Source organism: Syngnathus leptorhynchus, chromosome 15, assembly GCF_054491065.1.
Source record: "Syngnathus leptorhynchus isolate UIUO chromosome 15, UIUO_Slep, whole genome shotgun sequence".
NCBI classification, from domain to species: Eukaryota; Metazoa; Chordata; class Actinopteri; order Syngnathiformes; family Syngnathidae; genus Syngnathus; species Syngnathus leptorhynchus.
In genome coordinates this window covers 7,608,465-7,619,128 of record NC_141209.1, presented here as the reverse complement: position 1 = coordinate 7,619,128, position 10,664 = coordinate 7,608,465, and the positions used below count along the sequence as shown (strand labels likewise).

General features: G+C 39.6%; 1 protein-coding gene across 1 annotated transcript; it reads right to left on the bottom strand.

The window, feature by feature from the left end:
* On the bottom strand, nucleotides 1-9,167 carry mthfd1b (methylenetetrahydrofolate dehydrogenase (NADP+ dependent) 1b). The gene is made up of 28 exons (XM_085932380.1): nucleotides 9,011-9,167; nucleotides 7,540-7,624; nucleotides 7,334-7,393; nucleotides 7,206-7,259; nucleotides 6,934-7,070; nucleotides 6,654-6,754; nucleotides 6,257-6,393; nucleotides 5,873-5,984; nucleotides 5,662-5,789; nucleotides 5,454-5,551; nucleotides 5,187-5,360; nucleotides 4,881-5,017; nucleotides 4,750-4,796; nucleotides 4,330-4,437; nucleotides 4,168-4,242; nucleotides 3,971-4,073; nucleotides 3,791-3,867; nucleotides 3,470-3,610; nucleotides 3,075-3,143; nucleotides 2,833-2,944; nucleotides 2,563-2,702; nucleotides 2,356-2,397; nucleotides 1,898-1,998; nucleotides 1,613-1,790; nucleotides 1,419-1,526; nucleotides 994-1,146; nucleotides 787-887; nucleotides 1-498 (listed from the first exon to the last, which is right to left on the bottom strand). The coding sequence occupies exons 1-27, from the start codon at nucleotides 9,046-9,048 to the stop codon at nucleotides 798-800; spliced, it is 2,805 nt and encodes a 934-aa protein (XP_085788506.1). The 5' UTR covers nucleotides 9,049-9,167; the 3' UTR covers nucleotides 1-498; nucleotides 787-797.
* Nucleotides 9,168-10,664: the final 1,497 nt, after the last annotated feature.

The window sequence follows — 10,664 nt, the reverse complement described above, 5'->3', positions numbered from 1 at the left end:
GAAGCAAAGGGACAATGTTTGATACAAATATTTTATTAGGGCAGACTTGTCTGATACTACATCAGTTTTAGACACTTTCATACAGTGTTAGAAATACTGAACAATCAATTAAAAATGCATTCTTTTGTTTTCTTCTTGAAATATGGAATGTAGTGGGGCAAAGTGGAGTTGACATTATTTTATGACAAAATTGCTGATTACTAATTTCAAAGGACCAAGAAGTTCAGTCGCCAGGCAAATCTGCCGTGATTTCTTGAGAATAACAAACACTCAAACTAGCCCATAAAAAAAATGTATTATCAGCAGATTAACTTGATAGATCTGGATTTCTGGGAACTAACCCTTAATTTTGAATTATATTGTTGGGGCAGAAAAATGCATATTTATCTGAAGAAATGTCAGTCAGTCTTTTTTTTTTTTTTTTTTACAGACAGGAGTCAAAGGTGCTTCAAGGGTAGAACTTGATAATGAATCTGCAGGAGACAGCAGTGTACCAGCCTGGTAAACAAAGAAAGAAAGAGGGGGCCATCAAAACATTGATTACATTTACTTATAATTCCAACAAACAAAAGTGAAAATAATTGTGTGTTGTTGTTTTGTCCGGCAGTTATAAGGCTACTTGCTGATTCAATGAGTATTCATAATGGCACCATTATGATTGTGGGTGGTATTTTTGTTTTGTCAAAAATACTGCCGTGAATGAGGTCATTAAGACAACAACAACAAATCCTACGACTTTTGCACAGTGCTTCCTGTGCGACTGATATGGGAAGGAAATGTTCTTACCAACATCCAGCTCAGAAGAGCCCATTGACCTGTTCAGTCTCAGGATCTAAGTCAATATCATAGAAACAAGGCCTGGTGGGCAGGCCAGGGATTGTGGGCATCTAGCAGCAAGTGAATTAAAAAAAGGGCATTGTAATTACACAATTCACAAACAATAATGGAACTCTTGAGGTTATTGATGCACTAATATGATAGGGAAAAACTTACAGTGCCAACGAGTGGGAAGAGGAAGCCTGCACCAACGCTTGCTCGGATGTCTCTGATGGGCACAATGAAGCCTGTGGGCACACCCTTCTTGTCTGCCTCGTGGGACAGCGATAGGTGAGTCTTTGCCATGCAGATTGGGAGGTTGCCAAAACCCTGAGGGGGAAAAGGAAGTGAACAAAAACCTTGGCAATGCTGATGTTGATCTTGTGATTTAATCAGCAAGCGGAATTAGTAAATATCAATACCAGGTATCGTCCCTATACCATCCTTATTTCAAGTTATTGTACTCGGCCAATACCATAATTAAGAACTCGTACTAGTAATGGAGAAAAAAAGAAGTGGTATTGATCTTCCCTAATAAGCAAATTTGGATGACTATCATCCCTCTATAGAGGGGAAAAAGGCAGACAGGATGAGCTGCAAACCTGTTTGGTGTAGAGCTCCACTTTGTTTTGGGCCTCTGGGAGAAGTTCAATATCATCAGCTCCATAGATCTTCTGGGCGATTATTCGGATTTTATCAGCAATAGGAAGCTAATAATGAAGGAGGAAGATAGACACAATTATTTGGCCGAACACAAATACACAGGATTTTCATTTGCCTTGAACATGTATTGTACCTCCAAGTCATAAAGGAACTTGAAGCTGCTCGCGGCCTTTGAGGCCCTTTGGACAGCCTGTCCCAGAGCAAGAGCACCCGCTCCACCTTCAGCCCAATGATTGCAACGCACAGCGTCAAAGGCCCCGGCATCTCTGGCCATGCTGCAGACCAGGTCCAGCTCAGCATCAGTGTCAGTCCTGTGTAAGAAATGAATGAATCATATGTTCTATTTTCTCAATTTAAAAACAGCTTGAAAGTGAACAGCAGTGTGTTTGGAAAAAAAAAAAAAAGAGGATCTTCTTACTTGAAAGCATTGACAGCCACCACCACTGGTACACCAAAGTGTTTGGCATTCTCAATCTGTTTTCTCATATTGCTGCAGCCTTTCTCCAGCAGCTCAAGGTTCTACCCATATAATCACAGACGCACACATTAAGTTACGCTTGATTGGTGATTTGTGTAGTTTGTTTTTTTCAAGCTAACAATACACCGTATATATATATATATGGGTTTTTTTTGGGGTTTTTTTTTACTTCACCAAAACGAAAGATGGGGCCCACGTTAATGGCACACTATATTAGCCCCATATCACATATGTCATTGTCATCTCTATTAATTAGATAACTGTTTGGATGTCCATGAAAATCTGATAATGTTCTCTCACAGGTTTCAAATGAACATGACTAATCTTAACGAAGATAACAAAGGACACAGTAGCTGCTGTGGGTGGGAAACATTGTCCAGCAGCAGAAAGTACATTACCTCCTCAATATATTCCTTTGGGAGCGGCATTCCAGCAGTAACCTGAAAAATAAACATTTTTGTAATGCTTTAGATCCAGCCATTAATAGAATGAACAAATTCAAAGTCACTCTAAATGATGAAGACACACCAGTTTTAAGTGAAAGCAATTATTATGATTAAAATTAAAGAATTATTGTGCGACTAAGCGGTTGAGAGAAAACACACCGTTGGCCCCCCGCCGTGCATCTTCAGGGCACGGACAGTGGCCACCAAAACCACCACGTGGGGTCTCAGGCCTGAGTATCGGCACTTGATGTTGAAGAACTTCTCCATCCCAATATCAGCGCCAAAGCCAGCCTCTGTTACTGTGTGGAAAAAGTCACAATGGGTAAGTTAATCTGATTCAAACCTGGAGGGTAAACAGAGTTATGTTGCCAAGAAATTTATTCTTGATAGCGCACACAAACATTAACTGTTTTTTTTTTCCCCACTTACCAACAAAGCCCTCTGGTCCAACCAGTTTCAAAGCAATTTTATCAGCCAAGATGGAGGAGTTGCCGTGGGCGATGTTGGCAAAAGGGCCAGCGTGGACAAATACAGGGTTTCCCTGTAAAATTGGATGACTCAAATAAGACTCAAAACTGTTAAATTGAGTCAGATCGTTTGCCCACTCCCCCCCAAGAGTTCTTTTGTCATAAACTAGTTCAAAACAGGCAGTAACATAACATTCCACCCACCTCCAAAGTCTGCATAAGATTTGGCTTGATGGCGTCTTTCATGAGCACAGTTAGTGCACCACACACACCCTAGAAAAGAGAAAAATATTAACAAATGCTCAACAACGTTTTCTACCATCCTGTCACAAATTGCGTAGATCTTGTTAAATTGTCATGCAGGGCGTGAAAATTTACAATGATACATTGTGGCCACTTTGAATGATCTCAGGAGCTATGACTCCTCCTACTACAGGTTCATTGCCAGGTTTCCATTCTGTATTTGTGTGCTTGGCTACTTTTCTTATTTAATAAATATTTGTAAATGCACATCTACTGAGCGACAGTTCGTAAACTCCAAAAGTCCGTAAGTCAGGGTAACACTGTATTGTTGATACTAGTTACGTAATGCTCCTAACCAGGTCTTCAGTGGTTATGGGCTGTCCACCACGGCTTGTGGCCACCACCATTTTGGCTAGTCGCTCACGCATGTCCTGTAGGCTGCTGGTGAGGGCGAGCACGGCCATGATTTCACTGGCTACTGTTATATCAAACTGGGCCTGGAGAGTAACAGAGATATAAAAAAAAAGTCATGCTTTATGTACAACAATGCCTCCGGAATTATTGCAAAAACTTTTTTTCAGTTACAAGTTCCTATAATCTAAAGACTTCCAACACAAAAGCTGCATTAAAAAATGTTGCATCGCTTCCTCACATAACACTTGGTGTTTTCTATATACCTCTCTTGTATAGCCCTTTTCAGTCGGGGATTGTCCAATTGTGATCTTTCGAAGAAATCGATCATTGGTGTCCAGCACTTGTGGTATAGAAAAACAACATAACAATTGAATGAACACATATACACAATTGATTTAATGGGGGGTTATAAAAAAAAAAAAAAAAAAATCTGTTGTTTTCACCTCTCTGCCAGGTTACAGAGCTTGGGTCAATGTCCAAACGCGCAAAGCGGGAAATCTCATCCTCATTCAATGCGGTGGGATCCGTTTTGTCAATGCCTAGTTTCTAAAATGAAAAAGCACAGAGCACAAATGTGAAAGCACTGCGATGAAACAAGATACAAAAAAAGGGAAACAATGAGACTAATTAGAGAAAATACTTTTAGTCTGTTGATCTGGAGCGGGGAGAACGTCCTCTGTCCTCCACTGAGGGGAACCAAGCGATTATACAGAGCCTTAAGATGCACACAGACACAAAGACAATAGCGATTAATATTGTGACTTAAAAATAAAATAAACAACAGACAGATGAGAGGAGCCACCTTGTCACTTTGCGTGGCCTCATGGAACATGCGGGCATCGATGGCAGCAGCCACCAAGTTATTGGCTGCAGTGATGGCATGGATGTCTCCTGTGAGGTGGAGGTTGAACTGAAAAGGAAATTTGTTTACTATTTAAAAATATCAAAACTTTTTAAAATACATAAACAGTATCAGTAACATTTGAGGACTGGTGTCACAAGATTGATTTCAAACCAAAACCAGTTGCCTTGCCTTGCTTTACTTTACAACTGTTCTGGCGCTATCTAGTGGCAACCTTGCACCATAGAATCATCTTAAAGTGAGTTGGGCGTTTCATGTAGACTAATTCGGCCATTTGCGGCAGGTCTGGGTTTACATGCCATGTTTTTCTTTTATTTTTTCATATATTATACTAGAAGTCAGAATTTTGAAGGATAGTACCTCTTCCATTGGAATGACTTGAGAATATCCCCCTCCTGCAGCACCACCTGTGGACATAAAGCAAAACTCTTCAGTGTAAAAAGTGTGACAAAAAAAAGATTACAATTTCTGCAGATCTTAATTCAGATCACCTTTAATGCCAAATGTGGGGCCTTGTGAAGGCTGACGGACGTTGGCGAAAACATTTAACTTCATGTGGGCTCCCAGTGCTTGGACCAGGCCGATGGTGGTGGTGCTCTTTCCTTCTCCCAGTGGAGTCGGAGTAATACTACACAAGGAGAATCATGTCAGTGAATTCTGTGAATTTTGCTCTAAGTTACCTTGAAGATTTTAAAATCATGTTAGGATATCTATGTAGCCAAAAACAAGTACAAATTTTCAATATGGATCACTGTCAAGTCAAACAGTAATATGGAGGGGCTGAAAGTGCAACGTACCCAGTAACCACCACATATTTGCCATCTGGTTGCGCCTCCAGACGCTTAATGATGCTTAGGTGGACCTTGGCCTTAGTTTTACCATACAGGTCCACCTCATCTGAGAGCAGACCCACTTCTTTTGCTAGACGGTCGATGGGCTTTGGCACGCAGGAGCGGGAAATCACGATGTCGCTGTGAGTACACAAAGGTCACCCAAAAAAAAAACGTGTTTGTGGTTAGTTGATTTTTTTTTTTTTTCATCAAAATACAGATTAGATGACAAACCTTGGCACAGGCTTCTGGAGTTTGAGTTTGGTATAAGAAATAGTCCACCTCCCTGGTTGATGGTTCTCCAAGAAACGCTTTGCACTCAGCACTGTATTCTAAACGCACACAGTCACAGGCCGTGTGCAAAAAAAAAAGAAATGTTCCGGTGATATTCTTTTAAATAAAATGACTCCAATTAGTAGTTGTCATTACAAATTAACCTTACCGCCATCAGCATGGCCACTGTCATGGGTCCCACACCTCCAGGAACCGGCGTAATGAAGCCTGCTTGCTCCTGGGCCGAGCTGTAGTGCACGTCGCCCACAACCCGCTTGCCATTGGCTTTGCTCTCGTCTGCAACACAAAAATGAAGGTAACTACAACAGATTTACTAACAACTAAAGAAATGTCCACTGATTTTTTTCAAAGCATGGAACCTGGAATGAAGTTGATGCCACAGTCAATAACTACTGCTCCTTTCTTGATCCATTCCCCTTTCACCATCTGTGCTTTTCCAATGCCAACAACAAGGATGTCTGCCTTGCCAACCTAAAGGCATGAATTAGAATTATCACTTATTATATGTAAAACTGTTTTGATTTTTTTAACCGTACCATTCACAATAAATGAAACAATTATTTAATATGATTAATAAAATCTGAACCAAAAAAACAATTCAATGAAAATAGGCCTACATTTTAATTGACGGTTTCAATTTAATTAAAGTTTCAATGGGGGAAAAAAACTCATTGGGCTGGATTTAAGGTTATACTTTTCCTGCCCCCAATTTAGAAAATAATTCAGATCTGACAAGTAGCTACCTCCTCGGCCAATTCCAGAGTTCTGGAATGACATGTGGTGACAGTGGCGTGGTTCCACAGTAGAAGGTCGTGCATTGGTGCACCTACAATCTTGCTACGACCAATCACGACTGCACGTTTACCTGTCACTGACACACCTGCAAGGAAGCAGGAGAGAAAGAGACATTTTCATTGTTGTTGCTGTCGGTATATGGTAAAAGCCTCTTTAAAGCCCCTGTAAAGTTGAATGCTGGCTCGTTGGTATTGGCCACTATTAGTTGCTATTATCCACTATTAGCCGCAAGCAGCCCCTGGAATTTTTTTTATTCATTCAAATTTGGCAGACTTGTTAACAGTAATGTGGGATATGTCAAATTTACAAACATTTTTTGTTACTTTAGTATCTTGCTCTATTTACCAGTCTGTCTGATCAATTCCATACAGCCATTTGGAGTGCATGGGATGAAACAGTCACTCAGATCTCCGCGAGACAGCTTCCCAGCATTTATGCTTGTAAGCCTTAAAACAGATACAAGACACAAACACATAATCAGGGCAATTATTCGATCCTTACTGTCGACTTTAAGCTTTCTTTTTTTCAACCGCATCTGTATAACTAACAAAAGGCTAACTGAATAACCTAGATAGCGATAACAATGCATATTCAAGTGGGGAAAAAAAATAGAAAATGTCCTTACCCGTCTACATCCTTTTCAGGTGCCACAGCATTTGTCACCTTCTCTGTGTCAATCTTGTGGACCGAGTCTAAGGGCAACTGGACAATGAGACCGTGGACAGAAGAATTCTCATTCACCTCTGTGATGCTGTGGAGAATCTGAGGAGAGAAATAGTTGACTCGTTCAAATTTAACTTGTTAATCTAACGACTGCGCCACATTCTTTTAAGGCCTCGGCAGCCTATATCGAAAAGTTAATTTCATAGGCGTAGACATTCCACACATTGTCCTCACCTCTTCCTCAGTTGCTGTGTTGGGAAGTTTCAAGTGGGTGGCTTTTATTCCAATCTACTCGACAAGACAAAGAGGTCATGTTTGATATGTCTTACAGGACAAGTGAAGCTGGGAAAGAAAACGATTACCTCAGATGCAGCCTTTAGCTTCATGCCAATATAGAGATTGGAATCATCACGATCTCCAACCTATTGAGACAAGCACACCATTGCTTCAAAAATTACAGAACACTGACTTCTGACAGAGATTCATTTTAATGTGGAAATATTTGGAAAGCAGAAACAATAGGAGAAGCACATGGCAAATCATGTGAACAAATAATGCACATACTAACCTGTAAAATCACTAGACCAGGTTGGAAGTTGGGGTCCTGAAGTTTCATCTGCTCTACATCCTTCTTCAAGTTCTCCCTCACCTGCCTAACAAAGAGAAACACAAGCAAATTTTACTTGTTTAATCTTTATTGTGAACCAGTGTTATAGGTACAAATATTTAATTGTGTTACTTTATTGGATATATTTATGTATGTATACAACAATTGTGTTGTAGTAGCATTTGTAGTTTTATTTGTGCAATATATTAGATTATATTGTGTGTAATATCTAATGAAAATATATACCACAAGAAAGAAATACTAATACAGTCCACCTAAGCTGACCAAAGAATTAACTTTAATAATTTAATGGTAAGAAATTGGTGAAATTAAGCAGCTTTTCATGAGGCTAAACTAAGTCAGCTGAGTCAATGAAAAGTTAAACGCACAAGACAAAGGTGACGCTGGAGTTCACTGGACTTTATCTTGTAGCAGTCACACTATTGTTATCATTTCCACTATGTGAATCAATCTTAACATTGATTGCAATTATTTGTTTTATGGCACAAAACAAAGTCCCACATTGTTATTATAGGCACATCAGATGAAAATGAGAGACAAACCACGACTTTTTAAAGGAGGTGAACTAATTTAACTAGGCGGGAGTGAATGTGACTTTGCACGAGTTGCACACTGCAAGTCATTTAACAACTCTTGATTACACATGCATGACAGCATTTATCCATACAAGTTAGGAGGGAAAATAAAAAAAATGTATGGGAATATCAGAAGAATAGTATAAAATGGAAATTAGAATTAGAATGCCAGATTATGTAATGCTTCGCGTAATAAATAATCAGCTAAAGTGCATGGCTGCCAGGTCTTGTGACTGTGCACAATGCAACTAAATGTTCTGATTATCAGAAGTGGTGTAACAATTATTGCTTAAATATATTTTGACATTAAAAGTTATGTTGTTGGAAAGAACATAGTAGCTGACAAATGTACCTGGTAGACAAAACGAGCCATTTGAGATGAACTGTCAGAGGACAAAGATCACATCACAAGTATCCTAAATTGTTGCGCAATTCGACAACGTGTATTGCACATTAAGGCCTGTTGAAGTCAATATTGCATAAAAGATCTTTTTTTAATCAATTAGTAAACTAAAGATTCCTCATCACATTATGAACATCTAATTTTAAAAACGCATGCTACTCTCACGTGGTCTACACCTTGCACAAGCAGATGCGGCAATTTACATTAATAATCATTCTTCAAATGTGGTTTGATGAATTCACAATATATCCAGGTATCACGCACAAAAGTAATTCTAATTTTGCAGAATAAGGGGGCAATGATTGACTTAGTGTAGCTGCCAATAATCCCGCACACAAGACCACCACCATGCCGCGGTGTGCTCGGTTAAGTCAGCACTGCTTTGAGGCACATGACAGTAAAAGAAAAACAAAAAAAATAAACACAGACTTACGCCGAAACCTCCTTCCCATGTATGACTTGTGCTGGCATCTTAGTAGGTTGACAGATCGTTCGTATCACCTTTCTCGACCACGCGCACTGCTTTCTAAAATACTGTATATGCCTCAAAACTTTGGGAACGTAAAGCGACAAAAGTGACGTAAAGCGCTCTATTCACTATCACTGTACTCACTTTGACCAATCGGCGTACTCATCACAGAAATAGGCGGGGTTATTGTGAAACTGTCAAACCTTGAAAACCAATCGAGTGCTTGTTTTAGCCCGACTGGAGATTCAATCCACCAATTAAAATTCCATTATTTGTTTTATTTGTTTGGTGTTTACTAAAAGCGTTTCTTCAATGTCATTGGTGCAAAATGTTAAAACGTTACACTTGAAATAAGGGAAAACTATTTACTGTCAGTCGTGTTTTCTTTTTAATAAAGTGGTTATGCCAGTACAGTAATCCCTCCTACTTCGCGGCTTCAACTATCGCGGCTTCGCTGTATCGCGGGTTTTCAAAAATAAATTAATTATTTTATCGCAGAAATTTCATCATTTCACGAGGTTTCGCGGCCACTTGAGTTTCTTCATTTTCCTTTAATAATGATAGCTTATGTTTAAAAGTCGTTTTCTTGTTTTGAAATGAATAAATTAAAGAGTCAGTACAGTATACTTTATCGTCACATGTGACTTCAGGGCGTTCTCTCTGTTGTATATTTTGGACTAACTCATGTTCCGTAGTGGGAAAACCCCGGATGTGGGAGGGGGAGCTTCGGGGACGTTCAGTGTTGCGATGTACGGCCAGTGAACTGACTGTGATGAAAGGAATAAAGCAGTATCCATCACGTCGTTGTCCGAACCATGCTTGCTACATCAGAACCTGGAAAATAGTAAAGATATAACACTCTCCACCGGCGGTGGCCTTCATCTGGACATAGCAATACACTGTTAGTCTCGTCGCTAAGGCATGAATGCGGAGCGCACAGTCCATTGATATGAAAGTCCCCTAGCAGCGAGCTGGTTGATGTCAGCGATAAAAATAGAATATCTTCCAAGAATAGCTCAAAAAAATCTAGTTTCTATTTCGCGGAAATTCCCATTTCGCGGGTGGGTCTGGAACGTAACCCCCGCGAAGTAGGAGGGATTACTGTACTCCTTACCGTTCGTTGAGCCAAGGCTAGCATTTTTTACATTAGAAAATTCTAACAGAAAACATTACCCAGGAGTCGGACTGTAGTGAAATGCATGTCAGTTGGAATGCAACCTAAGCATATAATAGTAATAATAATAATAATAATAATAATAATAATAATAACAGAAAAACAGATTCTAAAGCGAGCCGAAACAGTTTTAACTGTTCTCAATTCAAACTAATAAGAACTACACTTAGATGCTCTGTACGGAATGTGAAAAAGCCAGTTATGTTGCATTTTATGTTACATGTAGAATTATTATTTTAGAATACTTTTTAGATCCCTTGCACCGATAGATATTGGACACTGATAGGTGATGTTTTAACCGTAGGTACACACTAGAGGGCGCTACGCTCTTGAACAAAGAGGCGCATACGGTATTAATATAGTTATTTCCTGTGCCCCCTACCATTTGGTTTGCATATGCATGTTGGCTTTTAAGAATGGCACCTGAATTAGCTGCACAATCTC

Excerpts from the sequence above, each read along its gene's own strand:
- mthfd1b (XM_085932380.1), bottom strand. The coding sequence starts at position 9,048 with ATGCCAGCACAAGTCATACATGGGAAGGAGGTTTCGGC. Across the intron at positions 7,071-7,205 it reads ACACAGCAACTGAGGAAGAG|ATTCTCCACAGCATCACAGA; the intron begins GTGAGGACAATG and ends TTCTCTCCTCAG. Across the intron at positions 6,394-6,653 it reads GGAATTGATCAGACAGACTG|GTGTGTCAGTGACAGGTAAA; the intron begins GTAAATAGAGCA and ends GCTTCCTTGCAG.